Source organism: Synchiropus splendidus, chromosome 3, assembly GCF_027744825.2.
Source record: "Synchiropus splendidus isolate RoL2022-P1 chromosome 3, RoL_Sspl_1.0, whole genome shotgun sequence".
In the NCBI taxonomy this organism is placed as follows: Eukaryota; Metazoa; Chordata; class Actinopteri; order Syngnathiformes; family Callionymidae; genus Synchiropus; species Synchiropus splendidus.
In genome coordinates this window covers 22,083,831-22,102,632 of record NC_071336.1, presented here as the reverse complement: position 1 = coordinate 22,102,632, position 18,802 = coordinate 22,083,831, and the positions used below count along the sequence as shown (strand labels likewise).

The window sequence follows — 18,802 nt, the reverse complement described above, 5'->3', positions numbered from 1 at the left end:
ACCATTAGCTTTAATACAACATGGCTGCAATAGAGTCGAAGACATATACGCTTTACCACATACAGAGCTTTATGAGAGACAAGAGTCAATGGGCCATCAGGAAGTCAGTTGGGCCTTGACTCAAATGGAGGACAAGGCAAGGAGAAACAAGCCTTTTACAAGCAGACATGCTTTTTTGACTTTTCATCGTGGTGAATGAACATATGATGCCTCGCTATTTCTAAACGCATTGGAGACTGTGTTGTCCAGTGGTAATGAAAAACACTCTTAATGATCTTTGCTCTTGTACTGGTTATGAACCACACAACATAATGGAGGTGTTTATTTAATGCTGGATGTTCAAGGTAGTTTATAGTCCTTGGTGTATTCTTCAGTAAATTACTGCTTCAGTCCTGATCACTGATCTTCAGAACAAAAGACATATTTATGAGTGATAGATGATCTAAAGAAATAAAAAGGCAAACTCTGCGAAACATTGTATTTATTTTATCACTTGTGCAGTCATGTTAATAATTTAACAACCATACCATAATATCTGGACTATAAGCTGCTACTTTTTTTTCTCGCAGTCCGAAACAACACAGCTAATATATAGATTTTTACTGGCATGTCAAAATATTAAAAACCGATGAAAGCACAGGAATTTTATTTAGCTCAAAGCGCTCAAAATTCGCTGCTTGTGCCATGTGACAGTGCATTTTGAGTGCTTTAATGTACATAAAAGATGTGATGAGTCCATGATTCAAGTTCAGAACATTACTGAGTTTGTTTTATGAGTCAGTCTCAATGCTGGAACCTGTTTACAAAACTAGTTAAGAAGTGGTCCTCATGCATTTTTTCATTCACTTTCTCCAGTGCAGAAGCACCGCTGCACCTGCGGTGTGGCTTATGTGTGAACAAGATCCATTTTCCTTATTAAATTTAGTGGGCGTGGCTAATATTCCGTTGCGCTCTGTAGTTCGGAATTTACGGTACACAATAGTCACTGTCAGTGAAACACATTTCAGATGGTAGAGTGGATGAGACTGACTTCCTGATGGAAAAGGTGAAAATAGAAATTAATGTTCTGCTTTAGAAGCCATCATAAACATGGTGATACAGCCACATACTATAAGAAAATGTAAGTGCAACAAAAGAAATCGGGAACATAAACCAGTAACAGAGTTGGTCTATGCAATGTCTGTATTGTAAAGTCCTTATAATTGGTATACTCAGAGACCCACCAAAACATAGCAAAATTACTGAACTCAAAACTAATAACACCAAAAGCTCGAGTTTAATCTTCCCAAGTACTCAGTTTAATGAAGTGTAACTATATAGAGCAAGTTTAATTGTAGAACTTCAAACATAACAATATATCTCAGGAGGAACCAGACTCTGGAACAGAAACTGTAATCCCCCACAGTCACACTGGCACACTGTCACAGGATCCCTGTAGAGCCAAAACAAATGCTCTTAGAAAACCAGCAGCAGTGCTGCCTGCACACACTGGACAAGTTGGCACCACACTTGCATTTAGAGGGCATACATTCACTTGCAATCCAGGTAAACTACAAACCAGCCAAAAATGGATCGAGGAATACATTTGGAGGAAAAAACATGGAGGAGAACGTTGCCAACTTTGCTGTGCAGACTCTTGTTGAATCCAACTTCACAGTCCCAACAGAGAGGAATGTGCAAATATGTTTACCACCTGCTGCTTTTCACCCTGAGCAAATTACTCAGCATCCATTCGGGTTTCTATCACTTAATGTGAGAACTGTATCCATAATATAAAAAATTAATCGCCCAAAATAGGAGAAGAACTGCATATTTGCAATGTGTGAACGTAGATTAAACAAATTACTAGAATAAATCTGTCTTGTCTCTCTTACAGCATGTCCACACACTGTATAAATGACTTGAATTCAAGCAGTCCAGTGGTGTAGTGCACAGTTAGAATCCCTCCAGGAAGGCACTCACTCACTGCCAAACTGGGGTTGGGAGCGACCCTGTGACCTCTCTGTGTGACGTCTGCATGTGCTTGTCTGGTTTTGCCCCCGGGACGTACAAAGAACAGGCAGAGCTGCACTCTAAAGTTGAGGTACTTCCAAGTGTATGTCAGCAGCTGTCTCTGTGCCATGTAATGCACATGTGACCTTTTCACTGGGTCCTTGGACACTCACGTGTTAAGGTCAGAGACTCCCAACAACTCTGTGCACGCAAAACCTAGATTTATTGCCGCAGATTGATCGAAAAAACGTGCTAAAATTGTGTAAATATCAGGTCATTATTACAGAGTGAATTATGCTGTATTGAAAACTTGTCGCAGTTTAATTGACGTAATGAAAAAACATGTCAAGTGTGCAGCCGAACTGACCCATTGTGCCAGAAAGAACGGGTGACTACGATTGGTAATGAATTTTTAAAAAAAGATGTAGTTACCTCTATGTTTGTCTGAAATGATCCTTGCTAATCTCTAACCCTTGGATTGAGTGTTTTTACAGTTCACTTTGGGAACGATTGATTGACGCATTGTGTTTTCAAGGACGTGTGTTGTGGTCAGAAGACCAAAAGAATACTTAGACATATGTAGCTGTTTTAGCTCAGTTTATAGCATTCACTGAAATGCAATTTTGTACTCAAAGAAAGTCCTTTCAAGGTGAAAGAACACAAATAGCTGATACGCAAGCCAAATAATTCAGGAGTGACGTCATGAGGCGTCGTACAAGAGACCAACGGTAATGCTGTAATGAAACAGGATGATTAGCTTTTTATTCAATGTAAGAAAGTTGTTGGATCACGTGTGACCATTTAAAAACACCCTTTGAGCTGGATGAAGCATGGAAATTGACATCTCTAGTACATGAAGCTAAATCCCACCAATCAATGACAACACAATATATCAGAACTACAATCATCCACTTACCTCACAGAATATAAGGGTATTTCAAAACCTTTTTTCAAAAAGTCATTGTGGTTCTGCAATACAGACAGTATCATTGCCAAAGACCACTGAATGGAGATCACTAAACTGGCATTGCTATTAAGATGGGGTCAAATAGTTTTTCTGCAGAAAACGTAAGCACCTATCTTCAGTTAGTGCATGACTTCACCAACTTGACTGACCAGTCACCATTTATCTTATTATTAAGGAGATCCAGTTTGTCGATTGTGGTCTTGTACCACATATTAATTTCTGCAAGCTCATTGACAAGAGTGAGAAATTGCTGGGCATGAAATGGGTTTGGGCTTAAAGCAGCCGTCTCTCCAAAGAAACTTGGGGAATAGGGTAGGATATAAAGGTGAAAGTAAAACAAAGAGAAAAGCAGGTCACAGCAGTGCGCTGGTGTGAAAGGACAGACAGAACGAGAAAATAATGGGCTGTGAAGGAATAAATGAAATAAGATTATGAAGTAAAACTGAGATAAGAAAAGAAAGGAGAAAGTAATCTAGAAGAAGAGCAGAGTTGAGGGCAAGGTGACACAAGCTTAGGTGAAGTTGCTTTTTGACATCTTCTAACTCTTCTTAGACTTCTAACTTACCTTGGAAATAGCTGTTGAACTTCGATGCTTCTCATTCAAAGAAAAGCTTATTGGAATGAAACAGAAAGTCTGAGAGGAACGTTATCTCCCTTGAATAGCGCTGTGCATGAATAGCTAAGTCTTAAACACAAACTTTCTTTTACCGCATCGCACTGCAGTTAATGCAGACAACTTTACATCTGCATCACCTTTTACAGTAAAAGCTTCAAAACTGTTCAAACTTTTGAGCACCTCAAGCGAAATCACAAAGGAGCGCCAACATACCGTGGCAAATAAACAAGTCCACATCAATCAGGGACATGCCATGGGCTCCTTGGCAATTGCGGTGCATGTAAATAGATTGCCTGAGTCTGGCTGGCTACACAAATGATAGAAATGATTTGAATAAATATAATCCAATGTATTCTCCCTCACCCATCATCCAGAGTTGGAAACAATAATCCCAATTCGTTTAAAGACAGGACTGCAGGACTACATGCCACGGTCATGTCACTTGTGGAAGAAAGTCTGAGCTCCATTAAAGTGCTGATGGAAATCAGTTAAGGTGCTTCACTCTCTTTGGCCTCTCAACTTAATCACGCTGTGCCATCACGGCCAGTAATCCAGGGCCAGCCGAAGGCCGCCGCTGTATCACCGTTATTCCATGACCTCTGTACCTGCATAAAAGTTAGGATGAGGTTTTACTGGGATTAAGCCGGCTTTTATTTATTTATTGGTCTGATTTGGTGTTTGTCCCTCAAGGCCTCTAAGCAGCACAAGATAAGGTAAGCGGATGGTGTGATAAATTCGCGACAAAACCTAAAACAAGGCCAGGAATCATGTTCTGAAATTGCCGTTGTGATGTGGGAAAGCAATGCTGACTCAGTCGTGTCCGTTGCAAAGATAAACTGAATCTAAAGATGAGCTGTGCAAAATATCTCATTCATGTGACTTAAAGTACTGGAAACATTCAGTGTTCTGTAAACCTGACCGATCCCATTCCGGACTACGTCACCTCAGAACAAGTAAAGAGAGGCAGGAAGCACAACAACAAACAAGAGCTGTGCGGCAACAACTTTGCTTTTCAATTACAAGCCACAAACACATAGCTGCATCGAGAAAGAGAAGGTTAAGTAAGTTAACTATGACACAGTGCGACCATCGTAACTTTGAAACCAAGATAGACTTACGCACGCCTGCCTCAGTGTGAGAGGGAGAGAGGGTGTCGTCTGTGTGTGCACGAGTGGGCAGATAATTGAGACAGATTCCATGAGCCTGTGTGCACGAGAATGTGAGAGATTCTGAGATATAATGGGCCATTTACACACTGACGTCAGAGTTCAGATTTATATAAATGTCAAATATGGGGGAAAAAAAAACAAAGGAAAGGCAATGTAAATCACTAATTTTCAGTGGTTGAAAATATAAATATAATGGTTGCTTGACCTTGAATTAACAATATATATATATATATATATATATATATATATATATATATATATATATATATATATATATATATATATATATATATTTAACATTATCTGTCACTTCCGTCGTCATTTGTGAAGATTGCTTTCTATAAAAACAGATTCAAGCTAGCGCCAGTGTTCATGCACGCTCAAAAATATCTCAAAAGGAGAACATTGCATTTCAATTTCAACTATCTGGAAGCTACTAGTAACTAGTAACACATAAAATGTAGTGGAGGTCTTCAAGGGGTTTGTCTGTCTGCAGCGCGTTCTTCTTTTCCTGTGGTTGCTATTGATAATATTTTGAATGCTCTAAATGGGATGAAATTGCACAGCCAAAATAAATTTGCTTGCAAAAAGAGTACTGATGAGAGACTTGGCAGTGATATTTGCTCTCCCATGGCCCATTTGCAGTAGTTGCATGAGAATAAAAAAAAAAAATGAATGAAACAAAATGTATTTTTCACTCTGCTATTTGAATACATTCCTTTATTGGGCTTTTAATTAGATTTTCAAACAAAACTACCTTATATTGTCAATTTGTATTTTCATCTAAATCACTACCAAAATAAAAAAAAAAATCACCAATACAAGACTGTTTGCTCATTAGTGAAGGAGAACATTGAAAGCCAGCTACACAATGAGATGGAAAAGGAAAAGTCCCCAAATAAGGTGAAGTAGTGGCTTCAGCTGATGAGTCATGGCGTCTGAGTGAAGGTGATGCTCTGCAGTTGCTCCTCCCAAAGCGCCACTGTTGTGTTTGTCACCTCCTGACACCAAATGATGCCCTGAAAGCAACATCTAATGAGGCTCACTAGACACTGTACTGTTCAACATTTGTGAAGGGAACAGCACTTGGAACCAATGAGGAAAATCCACATTGAGGACATGCTGTCAGCTCTGTCTGTCAACTGTGCCAAGAAGTACCACGCAGAACTTTGTGTTCCTGATCAGGAAGCAGAATGAGGGGATCATAGGCAGTGGTTCTGACGCAAAGCGTCCCATTGAAGTAGCAGTATTTATTTGTAGATCTATGCCATTATACTTAGCAGGTCCTTGAGCTCACAGTATCCCACATGACTCCATTGGTACTTCTCTTCTTCATTTGTCCCATTTATTTCTCTTTCTATTTCTGGCACTTGTCTTCCTCTTGACTTCAGTAACCCTTGTCCAGTAGCTGTCTTATCCCGCAGTTGTCCCAGTACTCCTCGCTCCTGTGGTGTCCCATCTTCTGGCAGTTTCTTGCTTCATGTGTGTTGCGTTGTATAATTCCTTTGCCAGACAAGTTCATCTAAAAAAAGCCCGAGTTCACTGCCGCACACATGACATGCCCTCAAATGAAGGTATGAAGATATGAGGATATTTGAACTTGACAGCAGTTTATTAGCTTCCATGGAAAAATAAATGACATTTATTTCTTAATCTCCAATATGAGGAGCTTTTAAATTAAACTTTTGCTTATTTGCTGTACAGCATTGACTAAATGTCTGGCAGCATTCATAAATCCGCCATTAGAAATCCAATGGTTCAGTCATTGCGGAGACTGTGTCAAAGGTGTGTGCTATTCTGTATGGTTATGTGTGAGCTAGAACTTCAGTGAGCAGCCTGGGGAAAGGCTCGACGGGGGGAGTTCAGACAGGCTGAGGTCCTGCAGAGCCATCAGAGTGGAAACTATCTCTCTCAGTTACAGTAATTTCCTACAGGTGGCACACACGCTTAGATATAGACCATCCTCCAACAGACGAGCAGCAGTGTCTGGCATCATTAACCCGGCAGGCTCCTAATTCAGACAGATAGCAGCCACTGCAGGTGTGTAGGCCTTTGTTTCAGGCAGTTGTGTGTTCCCCGTCTGTCTAATTGTGTCTTCCATCTTCCTGAGCGAGAAACTTTCTGTAACCCATATTCATATAAAGATAGATGGAACGCGCAGAATAAAAATCGTCGTAATGATAATTATAAAAGCAAAGAAAGCAGTGTAGATTGGGGCTGCAACAATTTGTCAATGAAGTCGACTGTAATCGGCTATTAAAATCAGTTGCAGGTGGCTTCGTGTGTCCGCGAGCCGTGAGTAAGAAGAGAAACCGCAGAGGCTTCGGGACCATCATGGCCCAGATGCAATATTTGCCAAACATACCTTTAAAACCACAACAAAAGGGTTTACAATTTTTTAAAAAGAAAAAGATTTTTTTTTTCTTTTTAAAATGTCAATTTACAACATTACAATCACATGTATCAAAATAGTGGTTAGTTGAATGCCCCAAGACCTTTTCAAGCGGTAGAAGGGAATATTTAAAAGTATTTCAATGTCCCCCAGACTACACAGCCAGAATGTACTGCAGCCATTGGTAGACCCAATTCCAGGGACACTTTTGGAAAATTCAACAATTTAATTTCCCTTCCAATATTGTATGAGAGCTGCTACATATCTATTACTTTTTTTCTTTGAATGTATATAATACAGTATGTGACATTAAAGGTTTCAGGTGGTATTTATTGTCCTTCTAGACAGAAAGATTGAAGCGATTAGGAGAACGGCTGAGCACATCGTATACACCCCGGAGAGTCCTCCATGATGGCCTACCTTAAAATTCCTCCACCATCAACTGACAGGTGACATTGCGAGTCACACTTCACAACATACTGTCGAAAACAGCAGAAAACTCCCAGTGCTGAGATGAGATAACGCTGGGGAGAACCCTGACATGTTAAAGCAACTTAGCTCCATATGTACTCGAATTGGTCCACGTGCTGCCTGGATTGAAAACATTCTGGTCTGAGTATGTGTACTGTTCATGATGCAGTCGGCCTTTTCCTGGTCGCTCTTAATCTGGTCAGGTCCGGTGTTGGTTGATTCTGGGTTCAAAGTTATATTTCAACAACATGATGCAGAGCAAGTGGGTCAAGCTGATCTCCAAAAGGGCAGCACTGGGCTCGGGTTTTCGTTCCAACCCTGCTAGCACAAGATGGTGTCCATTTAAGGCCTGCTGCCACTGCACCCCTTTGAGGACTGGTTCGACATCCCTGATCTTGATCCTGGCAGACTAGAGCTGGGCAACTAGTGCCACAAATGGCCGGTGTGGTTGCAAATTTTTGTGCCAACCAATCAACAGGACACCTTTTCAGCTGAAACCTAATAGGTATGTTCTTGACCAGTTGGAACAAAAACCTGCACCACTGAGTGCCCAACTCTGTCATAGACCAACTATTCAGCTGGAATCCAAACTTTCTAAAAGAAAGTACTGCTGTCTTAAACGCAATCTCTTTGGCACAGACTTGTTTCCTGGCTCCTTACCTCCAAGGTGATAAGTTCCTCCTGTGGTGATGGATATGGGTGAGTTGGAGCGAACAGCAGATCCCTCATCATCATCTACCGTCAACATTGCAAAGTTCTCCTTCGCCACCAGTCGCACTGAATGCCACTGGCCGTCGTTCAAGCCTGGACCTGAGGACATGGAGCAAAAACATGATCTAACCTTTATTAAACATGACAACTATATTTTACTACTTTATTACTATATTTATTTAACAAATAAAACAGTAAAATGCAAGTCTAATTTAACTATACTCCATATCCTTGCCCACCCCTAAAGCAGTTGGGAAGTGTCAACATTGGAAAGCAAAACATTCAGCCAGATTTACTTGCATGATTATACATATGACACAGACACTTAAGTGATGTTTTGTGAATATTTGGATGATTCTTTCTTTGGATGGGGTATTTATGTGTAGTTTGAACTGTGCTCTCTGCGTGTGTCAGTTTAGTGTGTGTACTTCTGCGCATGCAAGTCTGGCACCTTTTATCTGTCTTCTTCCTTGTAGCTGTGCTCCATTAAATATGAGTGATGTTTCGGAAAGGGACATTACTGCCGGTGCCGAGAGAAGACCTAGCACACTCTCATCACAGTCTCGCCTATACATCACAGCTTACTGACACCAATCTCTTTTCATTCCTTTCACTGCCTCCCTCTCTGTCCCCGATTCTTTATTCCGTCTGTCTGTCTTTATTTCTCTCGCGCTCTGGAGTATTTGTTTTTTCTTCTCCTCTCCCTTCTGTCCTCTGGCGCATCTTGGGACCACCTGTCATCAGAATTATCCCTGGCTCACAGCCATAGTGATTGCAACATAGCTACATTCAGGTCAGTGTTATGAAGTTCAAGGTTCGGTCAGCTCGTTTCTACCGCAATATTTTTTGACGCTTGTTGTTCTGAGTTTGAACTCACATGGTTTCATGCCACCTAATGAAAGTCGCTTTGGATGAAAGCGTCTGCTGACAAAGGCGTTTGATGCTGGATGGCTCAAGCTCTCTGATATTTTTCTTTGTCACATGGCGAGTCAGTACATACAGAAAAAGTGAGGTCAAACACTGCGAGTCTATCCATAAGATTCCAAGAGGCATATATATAAGACAAGATAGTGTCTTTGACTGCCATGCTTTCATAAAGCTTTGAGGAGTCTGCCTCTTTCTATGTGGAGTTTGTGGTCTCTGTTTGGTGCTGTGTGTGGGACTTCTCCAGGCACTTCACCTTTCCACCCACAGTCCAAAACATACATTCAAGCTAACTGATGACTCTAGATCATCCGTAGGCGTCAGAGTGCTTTGTGATCCATCTCTGCATGCCCTGCGATGAATTGGCGACCTGTCCATTGTTTTCACAGTCTTCTGCCTGATGGCAGCGGCAGTCAGTCTCAGCCCCCTGCAAGTCTCACCACAGAATAAAGCTATATACTGTAGAACTATTTAGACCATGCGAAGCACGCACACCTATCAACTGTCATTATTTGCTTCTGAGTGCTTCGAATGCCATTCAGTGAGCAAGCAAGAGTTGAGATAATGTCGCTGAGATGCTACTACAAACACTTAATAATATTTCTAAGGATGTTATTCACCTAAATAAGGATGGAGTGCTCAAACCACTCGCGCTAGATTTGATGGAGAGATGATAAATAGACTGTATCTACTTGACATCTTCGAACCATTGAACTTAAGCACAGCTAAACAATTTTATTGAAAGGAAACATGAACCAAAATATCTTTTATATTCAAAGGTCATGAAAAATAAGAGAATATACAACTATGTGGAAAGGTCTCCTATCTGAAGTTGAAACATATTGCTAAGTTATTAAATTTTCAAAATACATGTCCAAGAATGGCGTAGCAAAGGTTTCTCTTTTTCGCAAGTTCAAGACATGAAGAATAACTTATTCTTTATCTACTGACATTTCCCTTCAGGGGCTGCCATGGCAAGTCAGCCTCCCCTTATCTCACCTTTCCTGCCCATCCTGGCTACTCCACTTCAAATACTCTGTTTCACCACCAAACCATCCGCATCCCCCCCCCCAACTGTCTGCAAACTTTCCAACTTAAACTAATATCTAAAATCAAAACCTGTGCATCATTAACGCTGACACTTCCAGCTCTAATTCGCCTGACAGAGTCTTGTGTCTAAACCATACATCATGGCAGGACTAACACACTGTCCTATAGAGCTTCCTTTTCACTGTTACCTACAGTACATCTATACCTCAGTATACCTCATCCCAAATACTTCAGCTCATCTGTTTTCCCTACCTGCTAACTTCACCAGCCCACCGGTCTCTTTCATTTACACACAGGTATTCGATCTGGTTTCTATTGAGCTTCATCCGTCTTCTCTCCTGCTGCTCATACCTCCACCTCTCCAGCTTCTCTCCCAACTCATCTTTCGTCTCACTGCAAAGACTTCTCCCTAACCGCCTGGACTCAAAGACTCTGTCCTACATCATCATGATGTAAGTGTTCAACCTTCTGTATACAACAGTTCTTAGAATCCGCCCCCGTGCTTAAAAACCATCACCAAAACCCAGCTGTGCTTCTAAACCTTCAATATCACAATGTACAATGTCCAGAGAGTTCACCGCACGCTCACCTTAAACACTTCCACACGTCCACTGAGATATTGTTCAAGTCAACTACTTTCCCACTTATGGTCCTCTTTAGAGCTTCCCTCACTTTGACTATGCAGTTTCCCTGTATGACCTGATCCACAGTTGTGTCATCATCTGTCCAGTCATTCTATTCATTAACATCTTATAAGTATACAACTTCGCTATCAGGCAGAAGACAGACTACTGTATTTCAGTTTCATGTTAGGGTCATCACTCAACACAGTAAAACTTCCATTCAAAAAGAGCTGATTCGTACAGTGATGTTTAAAAACATTTCTCCCACAATTGCACCCAGACTCCTTTGTGCGACGCTTGGGGCGTTTGATGTGAGTCTGGGGTTAGAAATGTAGTCCATTCCACTTTCTCTGGTTAACAGAGGCCATGTGACATGACAACTGGCTTTGGGCACCCCGACTTGATTGATTATGAACAGCATTGTTTAGTCAGAGTCCACCTTCACCGTCCTCCTACTGCCAATTTCTGAACAGTGACTGCTGTGTGTCATGAGGAACAAGCTCACTCACTGCCTGTATCTCTCAGTCACCTCTTGAATGTAATGGAAAATTGATGCAGTTCCCTTCCACATGTCCCCTCATCATCCAAAATAGCTGCAAATGATGAGCTTATCAGTGATGAGGGTGTGAGTCACAGCCACAGAAACCCACACACACGTTTACACAATGGTTAATCACAAACCAGCGGTGTTGATAAATATCTAGAGAAGGCCAGTTGGTGGGCATTGTGACATGGCAGTGATGAGAATTCCCTTTGGAAATGCATTAATTCGAAAGTGACTATAGTGATGAGCTTACCATAGCTTTTATTTCCTCTTTTTTTTTGTGCTTTTTTTTGCGCTAGGAATTTTTGAAACCCACCCACCAATAAACAAAAAACAGAACCCTGAAGGCATAGTGGCTCTCATACAAGCTGTGGCAGTGCGCCAAACTGGCTTACATGTTTCCCAAACCCTGAGATTGAATTGGATCGATTGGTGAAAATACTTTAATATTCATCACAAATATTTTCATATCAAGATTGTGCTTTAAAGTACTTACAAAAGACGTGGAAATAGAAGCGAACAGACGTACACTAAAAGCGGGCAAATTATTGTGAAAGGGAAAACTGAGCATCATTTGCTAACTTCTATGAAACAATTTATACTGCTAAAATCTGAGCTTCAACATTTTGTATTGGCGACCCTATATGCCAATAACATACAGGTCCAAGACCTTGTCTTGCACTGTGCACTAAGACACTGCAGGTTTGGTGGTGTCAAAGGACATTTCCTCGAAAACAGATCTTTTTTTTATTTGTCCATAGTTCAACACGCTCCTTTTATCAACGCTTTATTCTTTCCTTTTGTCGGCCGACCAACACATCTGATCTGTCAAGCCTTTGCAAGGACAAGCAACACATTTACTTCCTCTTGAGTTTTTGGTTCTCTTTCATGAAGCGGGATTTATTGTGTGGCCTGCAACTGCTGCCGGTGATATTTTTCTGTCTGTCTCGGGCAGAGCTCATGGAGACAGCCTAAAAGCTCTCCAACGTTTACAGATGAGTGGCCTTTTCTAAAAGACGGTGTGGTACAGCAAAGAATTCCAGAATGGTAACAACCGTGTGGGGAATAAATTTGCGTAGAGAATCTTTGATATAGGTGTATCGCTATCGTTCAATGTCCCACGTTTTATTTTTTTTAATGCCACAATAATGTAAACTATGGATGCTATTTGTAACTGAATCGAAGAATGCAAAAGGGAGGCCAAGTCTCCGTCCCTTCTGCTTGGTCCATAGCACCTAAGTTTGAAAAAAAATGAATGGAAGTCAATGGAGAGACAAAAGTTATTTTCTAGTCCACTTTGCCTCGTGCCCTGGATCACACATATGCTGTGCCTCAATTTAAATGATAAATAATGATGTGAGTTCAGATTGCATTTGTTGTGTAATTTATCATGTATTTGCTTGTAAAAATACCTGTGAAACAAATCATATGTTGCATGGATGACATCACAGGCGCTAAGGCAGTTGCTCAAATGGTCAAACGTAGGAGATAGCTGACATTAGCTGACATCGTCGAGCATTGTAGTTTGCTACTCCTTATCATACAAAACCTAAACTAACTTTTGATGCTGGTCGAAAAGCAGTGCTCTCATGGCATTAGACAGCATCTTTCAAATTTACAGACATCATATGTGATATAATATTTTAAGCTAGATCAGAAAATAACTCCGGGCTCCCGATTAACTTCATAATATATTTTATTTTCTTCACCTTTTGTGGCTATCATGGCTTATAATAATCCTATGTAATACATTTTCCATCTTGAACAAATCACCTTGAACATTCTTGACCATCCTTGTCATGCTAGCTAAACGTCTCTGTCAGCTAGAAGGATGAGAAGGTCTATGCATGAAAGAGGTTACAACTAAAACTTTACAATAGTGCACCCTCCAATATCTTTTATTTACCTAGTTCAAAGGGCAGGAGGCTGTTAAAATGAGCATTACTCATTAAAAGTAGGGATGTCAAGATACCTCTTTTTCGCTGACTGAGTTCAAGTACTGACAATTGAGTACTTAACAATACCACAACACAACAACCATTTTAAATAATGCTTTTTTTCCCGCCACATTCCCTGTGCATTCTAGTTCATTTATACAATGCTCCCTTGTTTGTTGGGGGTGTAAAAAAAAATAGAACCATTACCGATTACAGACCACATTAAAAACCTGGACTGAATCCATGGAATATAGTGAGAAGACACCGTAGTAGGGTGCTATCATGAGTGAGTGCGAGTACAGCAATATAGGCCAGTATCGGCACGAGTATCAATACTGGTATCGGGACTTCCCTAATTTAAAGGATAGCATTCAAAAAGAAAAAAAAAGGAATTAAAGCACAAAATCAAAACATTATAAAAGTTGTATTTCTAGTTAGCAATGAATGATGACAAAAGTGCAGTTTATTTTGGAGGTACCAGGGTCTGATGCCACACTTCTCCCATTGTGGATTACAGTTCACGTAGATAGACATTTCTTTTGCTTGGTCGAACTTTCCTCAGCTCTTTATTGAAAACATTGTTTGAGCCCTGATTAGTTATTGAAAGAACAAGATCACACTGGCAGACAAAGGTTTTCTCTTCAGGGTTTCTTTGCGAAAAGATGAGCGACTCCCGGAACTTTTATCATGGGTGACAATAACAGCCTCCAAATTTAATTCCTGTACGAATAATACCCTGGCTCAATTGGAAATAATTCTTTTGTGTCTCAGTTTCTCGAACTAATAGAGCCTTTTGTGTGATTTTATTCTATGGACAGCGGCACCGTCAGATTTGAGCCCAACTTTGACAGAGTATGTATTTCAGCCTGACTTTCTGATTTATAATCATCCATCAAACGCAACATGACTTTTTTGCTGAATGTTTATAGGAAGAATAGCGAGGAGCTGCCACAGTCTGACACTGCAGTATCACTAATAAGGAGTGTTCTATTACCACGTCTGCAGGCGAATGATGAGAACGTTTGCTGGCATGGTTATGAATCAGTGTACCATACACAGCGTAACCCAATTTGGGAGACAAAACATTTTATCACTCCAAGATGACAAAAGGTGATAGGAGTTATTAGCAAATAATCAGAAGAGCAGTATAAAAATCCCTGCAAGAAAGAAAAGCCATTTAATGGACATAATCCTCTTCATCTGAAGAGACGACCACTGGATGTTACTCTTTTGTTTGACCTCTCTATTGAGCTTTTTGGCAGTCCGACCCATTCTGCCTCTCATTTCTTCTCCTCGACCCAGTTTTTATTTTTCTGTAGCGTATTGATCTGCAGTGCAAAAACATTCTGTCCACAATTATTTGATGGACGCTCAGATCGATGAATTCTCGACCTGAAATGCCAATCCTTAAGGCTATTTTTTGCAAAGCTCATGTCGTGGTAGTTGTCTGTCATGTGTGTCGTGTTTGTTTGTGTTTGCATGTCCGAATTGTCATGATATCCAGTTCAACGCATATTTTTTATATGCTATACTACTACTACTACTTTATGCTATACTAGACCTCTTATTTGTCCAGTCATAACTGTAAATGATCAAATGAATATTTCCTTCAATCCCACATTAAACGCACATACAACAACTCTTTCATCATCAACTTGATCTGAGGGATCGTGAAGGATCAGGGAGAAGAACACTTCTTATTTCTTTGTTGTATTTTCTTTTCCCAGACAGGTTAAGGAGTCTCTTCTAGCAGCGCATTTTGATTTCCTTTTGAGTCCTTTGAGGAAACTTAAGTGTGGATTGATGGACACAATAATGCTAATCACTTTAACGTGTGTGTGAATCATAAATCTTTCTGACTGTGTTGTTACATATCCTTGACCTTTTTTTCTGCCATGAGAAGCTTTCTGAGAGTCTCAGTCAATCAATACTCCTCATTACTCCTTTTGCAATGCACGATTAGATAATTCAATTGAAATTGAATGAATATACTGTATGAAATGACCTTTGTTGACCCTGCTCCTAACCCTGTACCGTGTATCTGACAGCAGCTCTTCACATAAAGACAAAACTCCCTCTACCATGACATTCTGGGTGTCATCCTCGACCATAGCTGTTTCGTTTATAGCCTCCCGTCGGCATACTTTAATCTCCCTAATATCATGATATTGGTGATATTTAAAGCCCTCAGTTTGCCCTCATCTTATCCTGTGAAGCCCCAAAGCACCCCTGCCCATTTTTCTGCTTAGCTGTTATCCAAGTTCACCCCTGATTCTGGAAGACTCTCCCGAACACCATGCAGACATTAACTGCACGAACTACGGTAATACTTTCCCGCCAACACTTCAGAAAATTGCTCCATAAAAATGGAGCCCTGTGAGGTGTCCACACAGAACTACAAAAATCGATGCTATATCTGTGCTGTAGGGAACGTAGTTTGGGTTGACGATTAGCTGACTACAAGTCAGACTTGACAATAAAAGAGGTAGCACACGGCCCTCGCCATTGATGCTAGCAAGTGAGTTACAGTGCTTGTGTAGTTCGACAAAATTCTTCTCTGGTATTGATTTGAGAAACCAAAATGTTTTGCCTCCTCGATCTCAAGCTTGCTGTTGCCTGCTTCTCATCGTTTTTTTCTCCATGGTACAGAGTGCAGTCTATATTGATGGTTGCTTACAGCAACATCTACTGTATTGCTGATCATCGGACACCTTTGGTATTTTTGTGACTTTCAGGGTGATAATATGAAGATGGAAAACCATTTTTTCCCAGTTTTCTTTTTATGATCTGCTCATTTTTGTCATATCATTAAGCCCTGTGAAATCTTATCTGTGGTCGAGGGATTATGTGGGCCTCAATTTTACCATTATTATCATTGTTGGATATCATCCGAAGGGTGAAGCATGAGCAGGGACCTGTAACACCAATCTTATAACCTCAGTGTTTGATAGATAAAACCTTGCATCAGTAAGAAAGTATGTGAAGTATAGATGCCAACTAAAGAACTCAACACACCACCAATCCCACAAAGCTCTTTCCTCTGCGACAGTTTTTATTCAGTGAGATGGAGGCAGTGGAGATATGTCAGAGACAGTGATTGCAACTCACTGAAAGAGCAGCAAAAGAGTGTTTTATCAACCAATTCAAATGAGAGGAATATGAATATTTAGCAGGGAAGGCAAATGGACATGCTAAGTCAGGCAGCAAGGATTTTTTTTGAACCAGCTGAAAATACAGCATTACTTTATCCTGCAAACCTAATAATGCATTTAAATGTCTTGAAGGGAAAATCAATTTGGCAGTGGAATAGGGGCACTTTTCAAGGTATGGAAGCAAATTGGGTGTGAACACGACATTTTTTTTCACACCATGTGATGCACAAAATTGGACATTGTGAGGACCATTCTTAGCTTTTAGATGCGAAGACTGTCCCACAACAAAAGAAGTGGCCACATAAGGAATTCTCACCCAACGGAAAAGTAAACCTTTTGAGAACTTCGACAGAAAACTATTTAGTTTAGATAATGTTGATTATGTGTGTCATACAACATACTTCATGGCATTCCAACCATTCACTTCACAAGCTGGAACATTTTTCCCAAACCCTATTTTTCCCATAACACTTTTCAGAAGTTACTGAAATGAGATTACGACATAAATGACTATTTTAATACTATTACTATTTGTTTTAAGGATTTCATATTCACCTAGGTGTCATACAGTACACACCTGTAGATGTTTCTTGTCGCACACCAGGAGGTTTGACTGTCCTGGGGTGGTTGTGATATGAACACACTGCCTTGGAATGAAGGATAGCAGCATGCAGCGGAAATATTAACCCATGTGAATTTGTGTGTGTGTGTGTGTGTGTGTGTGTGTGTGTGTGTGTGTGTGTGTGTGTGTGTGTGTGTGTGTGTGTGTGTGTGTGTCACCAGTGTTTGTCACTAAAGATTTCATTACAAGTCTCACGAGCTCCTGCTGTGTCAGAGAAGCCAGTAGCCAGCATGGTTTTCATAGAGAGGCTAATAAGAGAATTTAAAGTGTTAGCGCATGTGTTGTTGCACGCACTTGTGTGTCTGTGTGTTTTTGTAATAGCTGATGTAATCGCAGGCTGAAGCCCAATTAGCCTGGAGGGTATGTTAGTAATAATCCCCTCCCCATGAGCATAATGGCCTCTTAAAGTAGCAGTGGTCAGAATAAATGAGGGTCTGAGAAAAGGGACATCCAAGCGTAAGAAGTAGGTTAAAGATAAGAGACCATGTGAGATATGGGGGACAGGAATGGATTGTTACAGAGAGCAAGAGAAAGGGGAAAAAAAAACGCCTTGACACATTTCCATGGTTCATCTTTTGTTTAAATTGTTTAAATATAAATTCTGCTGTATATAGCAAACATCACCTGGGAAGCATGACTTTTCCATTCATTCCGTATGAGAATGAAAATGGGACACAACAAACACTATTCCACACAGATCAGAATTGATCTTTGGATCATTTAAATTTCCCTTTGGTTGTACAGCAGATATCCTGAACATTTTTTGAGTCACAGTAATGAGATCGGCACAGTGTGGCAGTGCAACGCGTCCGGGACCGAACGGTAATGACAGAATTCGTGTCTTGATGACATGATATCTTATTTTCTCCTGATTTTTGAGAGCATCATATGTTGTTAATGTTATTTATTATTCTGAATAAATGTGTTTAATTTCATTAGAACAGTATTAACAATTTAAATTAAAAAAAAAAAAATATATATATATATATTCATTGACTTGTTATATTTGGAACAATAATATTTAGCTTTCCCATCATATTAAAGCTCTTTGCCTTCTCCTCTCTCTGTCCCTTCTTTCTTTTGACAGGACGACATCTCACCACAGTTTCACAATAATGTGGTCCTTAAAAGTAGCCAACACCAATCCAAGATGAAGGATCTACTATAGAGTGACCAACAAAGATGTGTTGTGCTCTTCAGTAAATTTAAACTGTACACCAACCAAGCAAAAAACAAACTTAAATACGAGGAAATAAAATGACATTACCTGACGATAGGTCGGACCGGAGGTTTTTGGATGCCTTCGTCACATTAATGTGAACCAGTATCTTGCCGTCCTCCAGTGATATTTCCAAAGTACCGTCGTCCAGATTGCTGAAGAGCAGCAGTCCGTCTGTGTTCCACGTACGGAACTGGAAGCCGACAGACACCGAGTTGTGATTGGTTCGACCGGGCAGCTGCAGGAAGCTGGTGGCATTGAAAAAGACTGGGAAAGAATGCGACTCCACGCATGAGAAGGAAAGGTTGCGCTGTTCAAAGACAGAGAAAAAAAGGAATGTCATCTGTTGATCTTCAAGTATTGAACATCTTCAAAGAGCATTCAGTGAAGTGGTTGACAGAGTCATAAACAAA

The 18,802-nt window shown here is 40.4% G+C and overlaps 1 protein-coding gene across 3 annotated transcripts in view; it reads right to left on the bottom strand.

Annotated features, from left to right (window-relative positions):
• The window catches only part of cntnap2a (contactin associated protein 2a), a 291,628-nt gene that overhangs the window by 121,824 nt on the left and 151,002 nt on the right, over positions 1–18,802 (bottom strand). For all 3 annotated transcript variants that reach the window (XM_053859229.1, XM_053859230.1, XM_053859231.1), the window contains 2 exons: positions 18,438–18,699; positions 8,268–8,417 (listed from right to left, as the gene is read on the bottom strand). In XM_053859229.1, coding sequence (XP_053715204.1) covers positions 8,268–8,417; positions 18,438–18,699 — 412 coding nt within the window. The remainder of the gene's footprint in view (positions 1–8,267; positions 8,418–18,437; positions 18,700–18,802) is intronic.